This window comes from Chanos chanos, chromosome 2, assembly GCF_902362185.1.
Source record: "Chanos chanos chromosome 2, fChaCha1.1, whole genome shotgun sequence".
In the NCBI taxonomy this organism is placed as follows: Eukaryota; Metazoa; Chordata; class Actinopteri; order Gonorynchiformes; family Chanidae; genus Chanos; species Chanos chanos.
In genome coordinates, this window is record NC_044496.1 from 20960528 (window position 1) to 20981068 (window position 20541).

The 20541-nt window shown below is 41.5% G+C and overlaps 1 protein-coding gene across 1 annotated transcript in view; it reads right to left on the bottom strand.

Annotated features, from left to right (window-relative positions):
- The window catches only part of neo1a (neogenin 1a), an 86035-nt gene that overhangs the window by 22189 nt on the left and 43305 nt on the right, over positions 1-20541 (bottom strand). The window contains exons 5-9 of the mRNA XM_030765157.1: positions 18452-18727; positions 17393-17543; positions 9433-9569; positions 4391-4545; positions 3906-4026 (exon numbers count right to left, since the gene is read on the bottom strand). Coding sequence (XP_030621017.1) covers positions 3906-4026; positions 4391-4545; positions 9433-9569; positions 17393-17543; positions 18452-18727 — 840 coding nt within the window. The remainder of the gene's footprint in view (positions 1-3905; positions 4027-4390; positions 4546-9432; positions 9570-17392; positions 17544-18451; positions 18728-20541) is intronic.

Here is a 20541-nt window from a genome sequence, read left to right on the forward strand (position 1 = left end):
AGTGGACTAACTGAAACCTCACTAGAAGGTTGTGGGGGGGAGAAGAGGTGTTGACCAGTGTTTCCAGCAGAGAGGGAAAAGTAATCTGAAGCAGCAGTTTCTTTCCTCTACATAGAAGAGCAAAAAAAAAACCCCAAAACATCACAACTTTATGTTTCACATGTCAGTACCATTCTTTGCAAAATATAAAAATGTAACAAACTAGAGGGGGTTTATCAATGGAGGACAGAATCATTTTGTGATCTTGTGATGTTTGCACTGTGGCAGTTTGTGTGCTTATGGAAATTTTGACTGGGGAACAAATCCATTACAATGCCTTGTCTGAACATCCTATGACTGCCTGTTGTTGACTGATAAACCCTTTAAGGGCAAGAGATGGTGGAAGGTAGTTTTAAGGGGTGAGTTCATTTGTATTCCTAAGTAACCTGAATGTGTTGACCTTGTTTTCATTAAAGCAGTGTTAAAACATTACATGAACAGAGCGTAAAAACTCTAAGGAGGCATTCTCTTTGTTTTACAGCTCAGCTGAGCATTTGCCATGAGGATGTGTATGTGTGTGTGTGTGTGTGTGTGTGTGTGTGTGTGTGTGTGTGTGTGAAATGTGCCCAAACACAGCCCAATCAGTCTACCAAAGAATGCATTTCTCAGCCAGGACTTGGCTGGTGCTAGATGAGTGTTTGTGGTGAGAGTGGATGGAGACCTGTGTTCTCATAAGGCAGAGCCAGGTGTGGTGGACTAGAACTATTCAGTGCACTGTGAGGTCAGAGCAGCCTCTCTGTGTGGCATGCCCATGGCCATTATGTGAAGGGAGATATCTGCTGGCAAAGCGACAGTGACTCAGAGCCAGTGTGTGGCTTTTCTCCACTCCATCACCCCTCATGCTGACAGAGCTCTGCTTATCCCTGTGGAAAATTCCTCACAGTCCACCAACTCCACTTTCAGACAAGAACCTGAAGATTACAGCTTAAAAAAAAAAAGCTCCCTGGGGGATCAATCAGTTTTTGATAAATACGTTTTTATAGAGCATTAGAAAAAATAAATAAATAAAAGCTTGTAAAATAACTAAAAAAAAAAAAAATGTATGCGGGGTCCTTGAAATAAAAGCCATAGCGGAGAAAGAAAGAAAACAAGCATTCAAGTGGCAAATGCAAATATGGGATCATAGTGAATATGGAGTAGCCACACGAGCCGAGAAATAAATAAATAAACGAGGAAGAGAACAACTAACACATAACTGCCATTCGAATGCCTAGCCTTCACTGGTAGTTGAGTCCATATTACAGTGCATCCAGGGGAACAGAAGCCTGACAAAACTGTACATCTTCCTTGATTGTTTAGAATGTGTCTCTCTCAGGAATTTTATTAAATCTCCTGGAACAGAATAAAAATACACTTTGTCCGGGTGACGGTGGAGGTGAACGAGAGCCACTCACCATCATTACCATACACTGGCCTAATTTATTCATATGTTCACGCAAAACATCATCAGGCAGACTTGTTTTTGGGTGTCCAGGGCATATCAGAACAACAACCCTTGGCTACTGGCAGGTTGTGCACTTAGTAATCAGACCCTGTCAAATCATGAGCATGTGGAAAAAATGCATAAACAACTCAGAAACATTTTCATGATCCCAATTAGCAGGAACGCAAGAAAAAAGTTCAAAATCCCATAAAGCAGAGCTGAATGCAAATGAATATTTTCCCTCTTAAAAACAGTCACAGTTTAAAGTATGCAGCAAATTTGCCAACTCTCACTCAGTCAGGGTAAAGGTATGCATTTAATAAACAAGCCAATCAGCTATGACAATAACCAAAAATAACTGGGCATGATTCCTGATTTGCCATGTGCCAGTCCAGATGGAAGCACGGCCTGGGGCTTAACAAATGCCTACCACCACACCTGAGTAACAGCTTTAACAGGAACAAGCTGTGAAGCACCAGCAAATGAAGGAGGATATCATGGAAACAGAGCCTAAATGATCCTGTAGGGCACACTGTAACTAAACAGAAAATAAATTTAATACATATGAAAATCCTACATGTTTCTGTTAAAGAAGTTTGATTAAATGTCAAAACTGACTGTTACAAGAAGGGAGCTACTCTTAACAGAACCTTTAACTTCTATGTGTCTTTTTTTGGCGAGATGAACTCAGTTTTGATGTGAGTCGAGCATGGTACTTTCGTAGTAATTTGAGAGGACAGAAAACAAACTCAATTTCTGCATTTTGGAAACAAACAACTGGTATTACATAAGTACTGGTTTATACATGGACGCAACCCAGGTAAGAGATGTTACAGAAGTTTCTTCAATTTGGAGTTATGAAGTTTTGCTTCATATTTAAATTTGGCCAGTGCGGTTATGATTTCAAGAATCATTTTGTGTTTTTGGCCAACATCTGGTTGCAACTAAAAGTTGTATATAGCTTCAGAATGTTTCCTTTTAACAGAAACTTGAGGGCAGCATGTGCTATTTTCCCATAACATCCACTTCGGGGACTATAAAGAGTTGGCATTTAAAATCACACAGATATGGCATGGTTTAGTTAAGCGTAGAAGTGTTTTCCAAAAGAGCCCATTCCACTGCGGGTAACACAATGCTATTTATGTACGGAACAACATTCTGGCCGACCAGTGTGGATTTTAAAAGAAAGAGCTAAATATTGCTTTATGATCCACTTAAAAGAGTCCACTGCACAGTACCACCACCACAATGGTAGTATTATTGTGACTCTGCATCCATTTAAGCATCCCAACTGAAAAACGGAAACCAGTGGCTTGGAGAGCTATGACTTCCAGCATGTATCAGTCAGAGTATAAACAGACCTCTTAAGTTAGTCTGAATGCAGACTGACAGAGGACAAGGGAACATTCAGTACATGCTGTAACTTGAGTGTCCAGCGTGACACTAAGTTCTATCTTTCTCTCTCCGGTTTCTCTTGTGGACGGTGTTAATGTGCTGGCAGTGGGGACAAAGGCAGCCCAGGGGGAGGTGATGTGCTAGGGAGTGGATAAACTTTGCTCGCCTGAGCCTGCCAGAGAGGATCACAGGGAGCAACCCTCAATGGCCAGAAAATTCATCTCAGGGTCCAGTGGACATGAGCTCTGAACAGGTGGCTCAGAGAGAAAGAGAGAGAGAAGCAGCACTGGCAGATGGCATCAGACTCCTCAATAAACCAATGCTGGATTCTGTTGAAATTCCCTCTATTAATGTGGAACGTTCCAACTCACAGATCCAAAACCAAAATGCCCTGGTGCAGAACACACACTCACATTAAAACACTGCCTTTCACTGTCTGTGTTTGATCGCCGGCCCTTTGAAGACTGAGGACTGTTAATGGGAAATTATGAAGAGCAAAACTGTAGAAAATACTCCAGCGTACTAGAAGCTCAAATCTAACTTACAACTTAGGGAAAGTACATATTTGTTTTGGAATAACAAGAAATTTCAACTTTCTGTCTCCATGTCGACTGGGTCACAAATTTCACACATTACAAACGTAGAAAGGCAAACAAGGAGTGCCCATGAATTTTCTTTAATTTGATGGCATATGTTCCCTAATTCCTTGATATGTAAGTCACAGACTGTTAGGCAAACTATAATCCCTTACTATAAAGTACTGCAGATGGGCACATCCAATCTCACAGCAGTGCTGGACTGTGTTACACCTTTATTACATCACATCCATATCACCTCCACCTTTATAAAAACTACTCTGTCTACTGGTCATGCAGTCGTAATGAACACGGTATTTCCACTCAGTAATTCATTTGAGTATTCATTGTTCTGATATTCATTTCATTTCAGACCATAGGCTACTGAGGAGACAGCTGGTCTTAACCTGAACCCACGGTCAGAAAAAAGCAATTCAGATGTAAATGAAGGGCATATGGTTTGTCATACATACCGTGGTCCAGGATGATGAGCTGTGCGCTGGCCTGCACGTTGCCTGCGTCATTCTCAGCCAAACACTGGTAAAAACCCTCATCTGTCTTCACCAGACCCAGAACCTGCAGATTATGCTCCCTCTAAGAAAACAAACACCAGAGAAAACATGAGCACACTGAAATCACAGCTAGCGGTGAAGTATTTTGGAGTGATCCAACTTAACAATAAAAAAAGTTCCGTCTCAATACATTTTCAACAAATAAGCTATGGTGTTCTAGGAAAAGCTAACTGGCCATGTTCTCTTCATTTCACACTGCTTTTTGCATTTCTCGTAGAAAGTCACAAAATGATGCACAATACCGTGAAGAGAATGGTGTCAAAAGGAGTTCAAAGAGTCACCCGGACCAGACTAACCAGTGGATAAAAGACTGAGCTTTTACTCCACCGAGTCTTCCCACAAACAGTCCTGCATGACTATACTACTCCAGCTGTATGTAAACTTACAATGATTTTGAAGTAGTCACTGGGAATGACAGCTTCTCCATTCTTGAGCCATTTGACAGTTGGAGCAGGTGAGCCCATGACCTCACATTCAAAGACAATGTCCTTGGATTCATGGGCATAAATGTTGTTAGGTTTCTTCAGGAATGTTGGGGGAACTGATAGGAGAAAAAGAGAACAGGGGAATTAGAGTCAGCAGAGAGCAGTACATTACAGGTTATGAAAAAATGTGATTGTGATTGTTAGTTTGTTTTATTTTATTGTGCCATAAAGTTGTACAGGGCTGTTAGATGTTTATTTTTTCCCACAATAAAATGATCTTGTCAGGTTTATCAGATCATTTAATAATGCAAAGAGCACTGAAGACAATGCACACACATTCTGCATGATGTTTTCGGTTGTTTATGACTGTGGTAGTGAGAAAACAGTGTCAAGTTGATGTTTTCAGCAACAAAAAAAAATCCTGAAAAATAAATGTTTTAAAATAAAATACAGATAAACACAGAGTACACCTACTGCTAAATGTCTTCAACACAACACTTCACACAACTGCTTCTGCATGTGCCTCTTAATAGCTGGAGGAAAAAGAGCTGCTTCAAAAATCTATTTTTCTTCCCAGTAATGAGTAAGGTTATTTGATCTGTGTGAAGATAAACAGCACACGCTTCTCCCAGTAACAAGGTCATGTAGAGGAGCATGCATCAGGCCAGTGGGCTGGGTGCTGTGTGCACAATAATTGTGCTGCTTTCCTGAGATGAAGGGAACTGGCTAAGATAAACGTCGACCTCCACGACCTCTCTTTGTTCTTGAATGGTTGGCGGGTGTCATAGCAGCAGTATCACTGGTACAGCTCTTGTAACAGCATGAGATTAGCGTGCGTCATGTGTTGGGCTGGGTGGGGATACTGGACTTCTTCTCTTGTACAGTCACAGCTTTGTGATTAGCGTTTTCCTTACTCTCAGATGGCCGTGCTTTGCCCGCCTGCCTGAGCGACTGTCTGCCTGCCTGCCGGCCCGTGGAGGCGCTGAGACAGCACTGCTGAGTGACGACGTTCCTGTGGCGCTCGTTATCTGCTACAGGGAATGATCCCGTTCCCTGCACTACCCACACTGACATGCACCATTAAGTCTAAATCTAGTTCAGACGCATAACCTACAGGACTGGAAAACGAGCATAAAACAGCCAAATATACCCATAATGCTGATGTGGTACAGTTACAGTTCTGAGCGCAAGGTTAAATAACAAAGGGAAGGTTATTCAACTCAATGCCCCCCCCCCCCCCCCCCCCCCCCCGACACACCCACCCACCTCCACCCCCAAAAAAGAACTATGGTGAAAGCAATAATGTGTTAATAACCAAGGTGAGATTCAATGAAAAACCACTCAGAATTCCCATTTGATAAAGTCTGCGAGGATTTTGCCAAGCAAAAAGCAAAAACGTCTCACGGTATTTACGCAAACTGGAAAAAAAAAAAGAACATTGTTTGTAGCAACAGCTGTTTTCCCTCTCAATTAAGTCTAAATTCAACTGCCCTTTGTACGAATCCCAATGAAAACACACAAAGCACAAAAGGTGATTTATATGCTTACCCAGTTTCCCCCCATTAGTTTTACCAAAAGCACTCAAACCAACAGAACCTGAACATACTTTCCCATTGCTCAGAGATGTAACAGTTATTGGTGTCCCACATTAACAGGACAATCTCAACAGTGACAGCAACACTGTTCATAGGGAAGAGTTGGCTCTAATTAAGAAAACTAGTTCTGGTCCAACACCAATAAAAAAGAATGAAATGTACTGCATTATCAGATCTATAAGGTCTGAGCTGAATACCTGCGGAATTTGTGTTTATAGCCTGACTGAGTCTTATAAAAGCAAATTCTCTCAAACACCAGACCTGGCAGGACTATTAACAGCAGGTGTCCTCAGCACCAACCTGGAGTACAGAGCCAATACCTGAGCTGAATGCTGGAACTTGTTCAAACTAATCTGAAATTCTATTGGTCATTTGATGAACAAGCATTAAACAGGCCAATCAGAGACTGTGCAGGAGAGATGCCAAAGTGACAGAGCTAAAATGATGAATGGCTTTTTCTGTGTTTTCCTGCGGTCTGCTGGGGGACTTGTCTGAGAACCTGCTGAATAACACTTGTCACCCACTGCTGGCTTCACTCTTCATGCCAGCCCCACAAGGGACAGATGGTCCATCTAACACTACGACCAGTCAGCTGCTTTCTCTGTAACTCACAAACACACTCAATAACACAGAGAAAGGCCCACAGAGGAACGCATATTAAATGAATGTAAAAACAGTTGCACAGACAGACTAACACACCTCAGATGAGTGTGGTTTTGGACACACATTTGGTTTTGAACATTTGGCTGGGATGTTTCGGTATAGACACTTATCTACTAAATCACTGGAATTAGTTCAGTGAGGGCATCAGTGAAGGACGCCATTACAAATGGAAATTAGTGACCACTATTTCCAAAACTCTCTGAGAAACAATGTTTTCTTAAGTGGAAGAACAAGGGGGAAAATGTTTGTCCATGTGTAAATATGAGGGCTGATAAAAGTATAAAGGCACTTTAACTCTAATGGTCCAGCTCATGGCACAGGCCATCTGCTGTGTGGGCCGACTATAAAAACATCTGAAAACACCAAAGACGCTCTTATCACCGTCACATTTCCCCTGTAAATAGGCGTGTCTCCACTTTCTACTTCTATAATTATCTGTGTGAGATCACACAACTGTGTGTCCCTCCCATATTCCCACCCCACTCTAACAGAGCTGCAACACATCAGCTGAGACAGGCAACCGTGTTCACATTCAGAAGGTTACAGCAGAGGCAGGCAATCAAACTTTAATGGGATTCCAGGCCTCCCTTCTATAAGAGTAACACATGGAGAGAGAGCCCAGGAATGCGCAGTCCTGCTAACTCAAACTCAGTACACACACACACACACACACACACAAGCACACACACACACACATTCACATGCACACACATTCACAAACACGCATGCACATGCACATGCACACGCACACGTACACACACAGACACACACACACAGAGCTAGTGAACACATGGACACACTTTACTGCCTGTAGGTCACAAATATAACTGCCAAACACATATCTGTACACATTACTGCAACCTCCTTCAGGCCTGGAAATAAAAAGGCTCAGGCCTCCACAGAGTAGCAATCATGAAGCCCCATAATTAAAACCTACTGTGTCCTCTGCCCTAATTTATTGTCTTGCCAACTCCAATAAAGAAGGAAGCATAGCAGCCCTTTTACCGTGGCCTCTAACAATGCAGTTCTGTCCTTACATATTCATGCCTCTGCTGTACTAAAGCTCGGTGGATCTCACAGTGCTTACAGGTAAGTACAAGATAAACAAACCGATAACTTTCACAAGCATAAACCTCACTGGGAATCAGGTAACAATCCAGACAATCTGAAAGCATCTCATTCATTCATCAACTCAGGAAGAAAAAGCATAGAACAGAAGACATAGGAAACATGTGGAAGTTTTCTACTTTCAGAGTAGAAAACATGATCCAGGTAGATAAAATGTGATCACAGAGCAAAACATAGATTCATTCACTTCTCCTCTACTCACAGGTGAAAAAAGAATGAAAAATGTCAGACAGAAGGGATGAATTGTCTCTTCTGATGAATCAAAATAGTTGAGCTAATAACTTTGTCAATATTGTTCCAAAACTGTCTAACTGTACCAGTAGAACTACACCTGAGTGTCTCCCTGTGCTGTCTTGGAAAATGAAAGATGATAGGAGAGCCCACCCCCCCAACTGACGGGAGCTGTTGGATGGCTTTTGAGTGGTGCAGTGTAAAATGAATGCTGGGGAAGGGCAGGGGGGGCACAGCCCTGCATCAGACTATTATAGCACAAAGTGTGGGTGAGGTGGGGTGGGGTCACAGAAACCTCTTTCATCTCCTGACACACTGCCGGACTGATTTACAGCAGACAGACTGACACCCAAAGCTCATTACACACTACATATCTGCATGAAATCTTAGGGTCTTGGAACAACATCCAGGTTATGTCTCATTTTTCCTGATTTCACACCTTCTTGTGATTCTTTATGTTTTCTTTATCCAGACACAGTAACAAAGCGGCCATCTGAGGCTGCTCCGCTTTTCTGTCACATCCAGCCAAATGCCACAGTCTGAACGATTACAGCCTTTCAATGCCTGTATCTATACAGAGGTTTCACACAAGACGCAAGCATATAATGCAATTACATAACAATGACATTTCAATGGAGCAACAGCAACCGTTCCTGTGACTGGCCATTTTGATCAGGATGATCCATTTACACTGGTAGAAATTGGCAGATATTCCATTTCTGTCAGAAAATGTTCCTTTAGAAAACTTCAGTGTGATGAGTACTCAAAAAAAACGAACGTCCTGCTCATTCCTGGATATGATTGATCTTTCAGTGAGGGCTCTTATGGTGCTTCACTTATATGTGAAACCGTATATGAGACACCATACCACAGGGTAACACGCTACAAATGTGACACTGTCACTTTTATGTGACATGTTATGTGACAGGTGCTGAGGGAAAGTACGGTCTAATTCTCTTCTCTTTAGGTGATATTATGCATGCAGTTCAGTCAAAATGGTTCTAATGCACTAATTTATATCTGGATTTGTAATGTGATGAAAACAATTCATTGGCTTTTATTTGTAATAAGTCAGTAAAAGGCAATTTTGTGATTGAGATTTCAGATTTTGAGCAAGGACTCATAAGAAAAAAAAAATCAGTGACATAGCCTTGTCCATTCACAAAAAGGGTCACAAAGAAAATACCAGTCCAGCAGAAATAGAGCAACAGGCAGAAGTACACAGAATAGATTTAAGGAGTTTACAGTAGAGGAGTAATCACAAATATGACCCATACATTTTACTTTTTTTTCCACTTTGTTGAACATATGACACATGCACACACACACGCGCACACACACACACACACACACACACACACACACACACACAGGCTCACACTGTACCTTGTATTGTAAGTTCTGCTTGGGCTTCAATAGAGTCATTCACATTGTCGGCCATACAGGAGTATAGTCCAGCATCTTCTTGGGTCAGGTTGAAAATCCGCAGACTGCCACCCCCGAGCACCTCAAAGCGACTGTCGCTGGGTAGAGATAACAAACAGTAATCAGTGATTACACTGTGCGCAAACAAATATATATACATAATATGTACATATGCAAGCAGCTAAAAGATGACCTGGATTCAGTATATCAATTCAGTCTTTCTAATCTGAGTGCAGTAGATCAAATAAAGTCTCTACAAGTTTTTTTTCAGGCTTGGAATAAGACAGAAGAGGTAGCAATAGACAAAAATGCTTGTTTACCATTATTATCTCATAACATGTAAATATTCATCAAGTTAGGGTGTAACGGTGGATTATGGGACATAACCAGCAGGCCTGCATAACGGAAACGCAACTTGTTTTTTTTTTTTTTTTATCAAAAATGCAAAATTCAGTTATAAACATGACCAAAGTAGCTCCCTGTCTCACTGACAGATCTCAAGATACTCTTGGTTCAGAGCACCGGTGGCCTCTAAGCTTTCAACTCTGCCTTTTGAACTCCTTTGTGTGTGTGTGCGTGTGCGTGTGTGCATGTGTGTATGTGCATGTGTGTGTGTGTGTGTGTGTGTGTGTGTTTGGAGAAGGAGTGTTGGCATACATGATTTGGCTAGTATCAGAGCAGGACTGGGGTTAGATCGATATGTTCCAGGCAGAAGAGCTTTAGAGGTCCCAGTGCTGGGAGAGAGGAGCTTGGCCTCTGGCATTAAGAACAGAAGGATGCAGAGATAGCAGAGCAGCCACTCAACCTGATCTGCCAGCCATCGATTGCTTTTAAACAGACGCATTAATATCCAGATTCTCGCAGTGTGAACATTACACTCTCTGTTGGCTAAGTGGGCAGTGTTCTGAAGCATTCACTGCATGAAATTCATGTCTAACAGAATGTGGTCTAAGAGAATTATTGTGAGGGCTGGACTACCAGAGCAGGAAATTTCCAAAACCTAAAAATTTTCTGTTCTGCTGGACACAACTGAATTATGGCTCTCTTCCATGACCGAGCGGCTCGCTCATCGAGATAGAAAAGTCCTGGCCCGCATTTCAAACCATTGTACATGTAAATGTGACTTAAATATCCAACCTGTCACAAAACCACCTCATCATCTCTGATCATTCAAACACCAATGATCTATACTCTCTTTGAAGTACCATAAATTTTCATGCAAGGGCATAACAGCATATCTGAAAAGATAATTACTTCTTTCTGTCTCTTAATATATGACTGCTTGAGTTTCATATTTTGCTTTACTACAGTTGTGTTGCTTTATATGTTCACAAATGGTTCTAGCAATTTGTACTGGTGAGCTATCAGTAAGGAATGCAATCCTTATATTACGTTACTCCACTACACCATTTCATCCCTTTACTTTGATAAAAATTCTCTCAGTGTAAAACGTAAGAGTTCAAGCACATTATAAGCTGTAGGATTGTAAAGGGCGGGCCAAGAGAAGGGCACAGAGACAGGAGTGGCAGTGCAGAATTTTACAGTTTATTGGATGATGCATCCATTCATTGTGGAAAATAACGAAATTAAACTTCGCAAATCGAAAGTGAAACAAAATAAAGTCAAAACAAATGATTCTTATACAACTAAAAAAAAGTCTGCTCTGGCCTTCAGTGAAGGAGGTCTACAAACAGCAGAAATCAGTTTAGCCTCAAAGGAAAAAAAAAATGAATAAGTCATGCTCAGGTACGCCGGGACAAAAGACAGGACCAAGAGACAGGGACAAAAGACAGCCTCAACACAGGGAGCTCCCACACATATATATAGTTTGGTGACCTGCACCAAACAACAGACAGAGGGGGTGACAAACAACAGAGCATGGCAAACACATAAATATCTAAGGTTATAATTATAACTAATGCATTCAAATGAAATTTACATAACCAGACATCGGTTATTTAACCAATAATCTTATTAAAGAAAACAAAACAAACACATTCAGAACATTCAGGAAACACTGGTTGATGTCTGGTCCCCTCAGATAATTAATGATGGTATGATCCTCCTTGCCTCTGGGAACCCAATAAAGAGCTCGTGTTTCCGCACGTACCCCTTTCCACGACGGACCAATCTGGAGAGATGACTAGGCAGGTAACAATGAATAATGGTGAATAACAGAATCTTCCAGCAACCAAGTTTGTGCACTTAACCCGGAAACTGAAAGAAAATAAAAGGTTGTGGAGGACTAATGATAGTTTGTGTTGTTATCTATTGCAGATTTGTGTGTATGTGATAAATGAGGTGGAAACTAAACTGATGCAGTGGCCTATATGGGCGGCCATCATACACAGCCGTAACAAGGATAAAAATCTGGAATACTTACTTAGACCGAAACTGTTCATTCCACACCAAGTGTGGCAAGAAAAAAGAACTCTAACATGACCGTTTTTTGTCTGAATTGTACAGTAGAAACAGCACTACAAAATCCTCCATCACAATCAACAGAGCAAAGTTAGTTTCTAAAGCCAGGTGAGTGTGAACTAATTAGAAAAGCATTAAGCAAAGTGCTGACAGTCCTCCTTCACAAAGAGCTTTTAATTAGCTGCACATTTGTACAGTCACTTATCTCAGTCATGAAAGCATGAACACACTGGTGACTGACTGCGTTCGCTGTCTAAAGGCTGGGAAGCTGTGGAGAATCTAGATTAAGAGTAAAATGTAGGGAGTATTCAAGCTTCACATGCTTTGGCAAGAAGGATCAACACCATTCTTCATTCATGGTCAATGGTGTTTTTACTGTGTAAAATACCACTGATCCTCCAGTTTTGAGCACTGTAACCTCAAATAACCCCGGAACTAATGTGGACCAGCTTTGACTCTAGACTGTGAGAACAAGGGACAACATGGGCTAGGACACAGCCAACAGCTAGAGCACAAGTCCTAAAGCTCATCATTCATGTCCATTAACAGAAATTCAACACCAAACCTACTAGTGGCAATGACTTAGCTGCGTCTCAGAGCAGCCAAGCTGTGATTGATGGAGCCTTAAGATACCACGATCCCAGATGAAAGGCTGGCTTGTCAACAGTCAAAAAAGTTCTGTACTGGCTGTCTGCTGCTCTCTGCAGACTACAAATTCAAGTATAGCCACTGACAATACTTTGATCAAGAAGGGGCATGTAAAGTAGTACCTCAGCTCTTTGACATCATCAACTATGTACTCCCCGTCCTATTAGTGGAGAGAAACACTGTTGCTAATGTCCTGTAATGTCTGTTTTGACCGCGAGGGAGAGGAAAAATTGAACAACTGCAGATTTTAGCATAATGTGTACTCTGAAAAACACTGAGTAGCAGGCTGTGAATATAAATCTATTGTGAAACCCCAACGCCGGTCCTCAGTCATGGTGAAGTGCATTGCCCTGATCTGGTGCCAAGTCCTGATTGCACAATGCATCTGGCAATCTACAGAGGAAGATCAGTGTTCATCTCAGTCGAGAGCACACGTTAGGCCTTGCCAACCTGTTTTCTACAGCCTGAATATAAATTCACAGCAATGTTTACATCTGTGGGTATACGTTTTGGATGTTCAGTTTGATATTATACGATGAAATGTGTCCATGAGGGAACATATTCAAAAGACACAGGTAAAAATATAAATCAGTGTAAGCAGGAACTGTCTGTTTGTTTTGCTCTGCCTTATAATGGAAGCTTGAAAGGACTGAAACGGAACGATTTTTACGAGCCTTGCTTTATTTGTTTCTTTGGAACTATGAATGGTAAACCAACATTTTGATTTGTGCATTACAATAAAGCTTAAACCACAGCCTACGTAATAAACACACATTAGAGGTTTGAATGTACTGGCAAGTGGAAGTGGGACTGGGCCTTGAACCTGTCACTAGTCTCCGTCTGTAAGGGGAGAACAGCAAGACTTTTTGGGGGAAGCTAGTAGGCCTGTCTGAGCTTGGCGGAGACTAACAAGAGCGCCATGGAGGAGTTCATACGCTCCAGTTGCAGAGAACAGCCAGCTAACTGTTTACTCATCACCTCGGCTCCACATGTGGCTGACTTCACCCTGTTGCACTATAGCACAACTCCCCTGCAACTGCACGGAAGAACCATCTGTTCAACCAATGAATACAGACACATAGTTATTACAGTAGATTTTATGCCTGCAGTTTTCATAATTGCTGCAGTCTCAGGGGGGTAGCCGATATGTTTGTGGTTATGGGACAGGAGAAAGGAGGAAGGCTTTGCCATTGAGCAGAAAAAGGTTTATCTCTCTTTGTACTTAAACACATATTCTGTGGGAAAAGCATTGCTTTGCATTATGACTGCAACTTTTTGAAGGAAAATGTGCCTCATGACTATTGTCATGATGAAGTATTAATATTATAGGGACCTGTGCTTGCTTAATCACTATATGCTGCAAAATGTAGCTGTGTGTTCGAACAATGAGCATATTTTATGTAAAAGACAAGGTCTCTGTGTGTCTGTAATACCTGGGAGCGAACACCAAGTATCCTGTGTTCCATGAGAAAAGTTATCTTGTAAACCCCCACACATGTCCTTGGACTTGTTTGCCTTACTGTATGAAAATCTGTGCATTCCTTAACCTCAGTGATAACTGCAGTTCATCTCTGAGGTGTGCTTCTCCCATGTGCATGAAATAAAGAAAAAATGAATCATCACATCTTAAGCTTGTAGCCTCTGAGAATTAGCGACTCTCATTACAGGGGACTCCAAATTTCCCTTACAATTTCCACACCAAAAAGACTTAGAATTTGTTATTTATCTCTCACTGCAACAGGTCTAGAGATCCCTCACATACTAAACGGAAGTGTCTCTGGTCTGGGAGACAGACACAGCTAATGACAGCTAATCTGGAACAGTTAACATAACTTTGGTTTTTGCAGTAAAAAAAAAAATACTTTTTAAAGTTCACTGATGAGGGAAGTTGGAGGGAACCATCTGTTTGCATTGGCAGACTGTAGTCTTACATTTTTCACAGTCTGTGATCTGAGGCAACTCCAAATTTGAAGACAATATGGCACTATTCGATGAAAATACATGCGCAATGATAATTTCACAAAATATTCTGTCAAATACGGAGCCCTAGTTGAAAGTCTTGTCACATATAACGACCATGTCTAACAGAAATTTGCTGTCATTGTGTCGGTAATTTAAGCCCTTTGCCTCCCCGGTCTTGTGTTCAGATAAAGCTATCTTATGCTCAACTCAAATGAAATGTGATTTGTGCTTGCTCATCACCACCGTTCACATCACCAGAACACAATGGCCCTAAGCTCCCCAATTCACTCTGGACTGTAATACAAAAGCAATACATTTTCCACACAGACACTGTGAGACCCGTTAAGGCGTGCACAAGCTGTTAATTTTATTAATACTGACACAGAACAAAAAGCAGCGAAAATTATAGCCCATTAACGTTGATAAGGAGCTCTTCCAAAGGATTTTTCACTTTTATTCCTTCTTCAGCTCCTTCTGTGGTGTATGGAGGAATGACTGCACAGTGCTTAACCTAAAATTAGAGTTTCACTGGGGATCCGGCAAGGGCGTGAATGTTCGAGTGCATTTGTGAGTATGTGTGTGTATGTACAAGACTGTCAAGCATGAAAAAGAAAGAAAGAAGGAAAGAAAGAAAGAAAGAGCAAAAGTGACACAAGAACCTAAGGCCACACAGAGATCCACGTAACTCCACAGAGGATGTCCTTGTCTGCACCTTTGAGGCACTGCTAATTCACTTTAATAAAGCAATGACATTTAAATTTGTGTGGTGAGGAGAGGACACAAGCAAGAGACTTAAAAGCTGATTTACATGCAGCAAAAACTCCATCACACATGCCAGTAAATTATTCATTCTGTTGACAGACCATGGAGACATACTATTAAGTGGTATTGTAATATTCATCAAGACCATAACAGTTTTTGCCAAGGGTCTTGAAGAGAGGGTTTTGCTTCGTGATTTCAGGGTTGATGCATGAATCACCCTCACTTCTCTAGTCACTGTGTAATGTGTAACAATCTACAGTGAAATAATTAGTGTATTTTCAAGCAATTCAGGAGCAGCTATTTCTGAATTTGAATAAAAATGATGTCAGTGACTGTAGCTTTCATATGCACATCACTATAAAGTTTATATATATATATATATATATATATATATATATATATATACACATACACTATTAAAAATTATTCTAATAATTCTGAAAAAAATTCAAATTCAAATCATTTTTTTGGACCACCTGACACATTTCATTGCCCTGTTATAAACAGCAGAATCACACCACCAGTATGCTATAAGTCCAAAACCCACATAAGATCAGTAATTCCTTGGAAAGGAAAGATATAAACAAAGAAAAGAAGGAAGAGAGAGAGAGAGAGAGAGAAAAAAAAACAGGCCGTACAGTTCAATTTTGTTTTGAGGTCAATAATGCAGATTACACCAGTTTATTGTTTGTGTGAAGACACACAGACACCATTGCAGCCTTTTATGTTAAGGGGCCCTGATCTAGCACTGTGTACAGTCATCTCCAGCAGCATGAAAAGACTTTCATCTGTCAAGCACGCTTCCTTTTCTGAATCATTCCATTTCAACCCTTTAATCTCAGCAAAGCAGTTACACTGCCATCTGCGGAGGTTCAGAAACTCTGGTATCGCACTCTGCACATTTCCATAAACCATGTGACAGATCCAGTACTTTGGTTTGACAACCCCGTCTATCAGTATCTGCCAATGAGAACCTCCTTACAAATATCTGTGTGCTGCCTCGATACACTATCCCAATTACTCACTGACAGCATGCCTCATCTAAAGCCTGTGGTTAAGGAGCCGGGGAGTTCCTTCATCCCACGCCTCACTCTGAATGGCCCACGAACTGAGTCAACTTAAGCTTATGAGAGTGCATTCCCTCAGTAACTCACTGCTCTGTTAGCACATCCACTAATTAATGATATAAGTCAATAAAGGGGTGGACCTTGGGGATATATACAACTCAGTGATGAATAGCAACAGATAATGTAATTATTACTGAAAACTCAATAACTGTGTTGCCATATATTTCCACCATCAGGGTGTCTGAATGAAATGAAACGTTTGTTGCTGTACAAGGATGGAGGGAGATTCTGTGCTGAGTAATAGTAGGAGTAACGGTAGGATGACAGCGAGAGGAGGCAGACCAGCTAACGAGACACTTTCACATTCATGTGGCGTCTTGTCCCCGAGCAGTTAATGAGAGTGAGGCGGAGAGGCGACAGTGGCGCTCCAGTCCAAATCTGTCAACAGTCTCATGCTGTTTCTGCGAGGTGAGGGTATGTGTGTTTGTGTGTGTGTGTGTGTGTGTGTGTGTGTGTGAGTGCAGTCCGAGACACTCACGGTCTGAATGGCATTAACACCTTTCAGAGCAGGCGCCATCACCCTAATTATTTACTCCAGCAGCTGGGCCAGGGCTCCGGGCCAACGGGCCACAGACAGAGAGATACCGAATCCTCAAACCAAATGCTACAGGATGTCACACATTCATTCACATATTCGTCTGACATCTGATAGTTCCACCTCCATCCATCTATCTATTAGCACAGACACATACGATTATTGGCCAATTCAAACTACAACAAAACTGCTCCCGTGATAAAACTGTAACATGTTGTCACTGTGTTCAAAAGTACTGCTAAAATAACTGACAAAGTAAAGCAATTTTAACTACTTTTAAATAGGGTCAGCTGCTTAGACAAGGGAAGATCCTGGAAAGGTTTTTGATTGAATAGGAGGTCCCATGATAAATGATCTGAGTCTGTGCCACAGCGATAAAGTTGAGTCGTCCTGACCGACAGAGTAGCACTGAATCATAATTAAACAAGCATTAACACTGCACAGTAAATGGTCAGTGAACTCTCACCTCTCCTCAATAAGCTGGTCGTTGTGCATCCATCTGACATAGGGCGCAGGGTAGCCTGTCACCACACAGGGAAGCAGCACATTCTCCCCCACGGCCTTAGACACAGGCTCCGGCTGTCTTATGAACTCCAGCCCTCTCTCCTCTCCGGTGTCTTAAAAAAACAAAACAAAACAAAATAAACGAGAAAACAAATCAGTAAAACTAAAGTGAAGTGGTTAAATGAAGAATGGCGCTCGTTAAAAGAGAAGAACTCTGTGACCTTTCAATCTCAGCAAAATTTGATGTCTAAAGTGAAGCATTGAGTGTTTTAACCATTTTGCTGTTTCATCTGTCCTACTATTTCACAATAGTCTACCACTTCAAGTTCCCCCAAGCAGTAATGAGCATTGGGAATGAAAGTAGTTTGTAAAGTATTTTATCAGGTGGAACACTTGAGCTCAACACAGCATATTTAGGCTCTTACCACATAGCAGCCTGAGATAAGGACACCAGGTGACACTGCTTTACATTTGATTTAGAACCTTTAATATCTTTCTCAGTGCTCAGACTGCTCTCTTAACTGCCTCTGTAAATAAAGCTCCACGCTGAGCATCTGACACAAAGGAATTCCATGCTCTTTTGGTTGAGGATGAGTTACAATGCTCTCTTTGATAACCCCGTATGGGCTCGGGGCCAGCAGGAGACCGGCTCTAATCTCTCTGCATTTCAGCTCAGAACAGCATGATCAATCACATGCATGAAGAGGAATCCCCAAACTGTTGCCAGGGCACAGTCTACAAAATAAAGCTTGATTTAGCATATCCATAAGATTTTTTCTTTCTTTTTTAATCATAGATGCTGACTTCAAGCTTCTTTCCTGTAGACATATGTAATATTTTCACTGAGGCTGTTATACTGTGTACTTACTTGTACAGTTACGCAATGTACACACATAAAGCTCATGGGGATTGGGTTAATGCTTACACTTGGTATCCATAAACCAACAAAATGTTTATGTGCCAAGCTATGGGCTGAACAAAATAATCCAGATTAACATGAGGTGTTCCAAAGTGTCATTACCAGGTATTAGCCGCAGTTCAGCCTCTTCACTGTTCCTCACGGGACCTGCGTTCTCCAGCACACATCGGTAAAAACCCACATCCACCTCTGAGGCATTGCTGATGACCAAGGCTCCACTGGGCAACATGAAGACACGCTGGTCCAGCTGGACTGGCTCCTTGTTTCGTTCCCAGCGTGAAAAGGAGACCAGCTCTGGATTCATTTCACAGCTCATAACCTGGCTGTCTCCTTGCCAAACAGAAGCTCCTTCAGGTTGACTGGTGAACCTAGGCATGCCTGAGAAAGACAGAGAGATCAATGTACACTATATCAACATACACTAGATCTTCTCTTATGGAGTGTTCTTTAAGTCCTCCTGTTGATTTTGTCATGAAGAGCAACACAATGCTTGTTAGCTAATAATATGCAGACACTGTTCATCTGTTTATATTTCTCTGGTGCTTTCATCTTTGAGTAATTATTTTTCCTCTGTGTTTGGAGACACTGACTGGATCCATACTGCAAAACACCAGAACATAGTTAAAAACGATATTAAAAAGGGAACATGTCCTTTTAAGGAGAACACAGCAATAAAAATAAACTGACCACACTAAAAAACAGACGTGACATTTAAATGTTTTCCCTGGTTGTAGTGTTGCCCTGGTGCTTTAGATCCAGTGGAGCAGACCTGTCAAGAGCTCAGTGTGAGAACAGAACATGGTGTTGAAGGTTTGGAGAGCCCAGGGCAAGAGAGCAGCAGTAACCCTCAGCAGCGTTAGCACTAAAGGCACTCACACACACACACACACACACACACACACACACACACACACACACACAGCATAGTACAGATAAACCTAACTACTCCACAGCCATCATAGACAACTCTATCAACAAGTCACCACATTCATCCACAAACTGACAGAAACACACAGTCACTCATTTCTAATTTGAGCAGCATTGTACAGAGTGGTAGTAACTGATACAGGTCTCTGTCATGAGTAAGAAAGCTCCAGATCTGGCCAAACGCATTTTTTTATTTGAACCGAGTGTACTAGTGTTGCTGACAAAATCAAGGAGCTTTTTAATTTTATATGGAGCTGGTAGCAAATCCTCAAAAGAACAGCTTGGAAAGATAAACAGTGTTGTGCATCATTATGATGTTGATGTAAAACTGAACACTGTCCTTGTCATAGAGAATGACAAAAACTTTTGGATACTATTCGTGCTCTTTGGACTTCAGTGCAACAGGCACTGACTTTCAAAATGGTGAAAAACCCAGTGCTAATGAAACAGCCTGCTAGTCAGCCTTGTTGCTGTTGTTAGGTGGCAGTAGCAGGCTCAATCGCTGCCCAGTCCATCAACTTTGTAACAAGTGATACCAGCTTATAAAGTTACTGCCCCATCACTGTACACTCCATTAATACTGAAAAGGCAATTAAAGCCAAAAATCCTTTCAACAAATACAATACAATACACGGTCCCAAGTAAAATTATAAAATGTCACCCAAAAAGAGACATGAGCACAATCTATAAAGTCAGTCACAGCAGTGCAGCCACTGCAAACAGTTAGTCTGGAGCCCCACTGAAGGCATGCTTGGTGTTGTTCTGAACTTTTCTGATGCAGTCCCTTGCTGAGACCAGTAAATGGGGCACAGCTATGGAATTTCAAAAGAGGCCTGTAAATAATGCCTGAAAGGTGATCTCGATCCAGCACTGTGGGGTCTGGTCCAGGGAGACTTTAAGGATATAAGGTATTTTGTCAACTGTTACTTTAAAAACAGATACAGGAGATAAAAGTGAAAAGGCACTGCATTTTCATTCCAAGTAATTACAGAGGACTTAGGCAGCAAGTATAGTTGAGTCTTATAGTGCTAGTCAGATCATTAGCTGGACCTCATCAGAGAGAGGGCTGGAGTCAGCTCATCTAACTAATCTAATTCTATTGACTCCTCTTAATTACAATTCATCCTCAATGAACACTGTAGCTGCACATTTCCCAAATACTGTCTGATGATGCATGTCATACCACGCTGTCTCGTCAATCTTTGCTCTGGTACTGATATTGACATTAGAGGAGGTTCACATAATGTTAGATAAAAAAAAAAGAC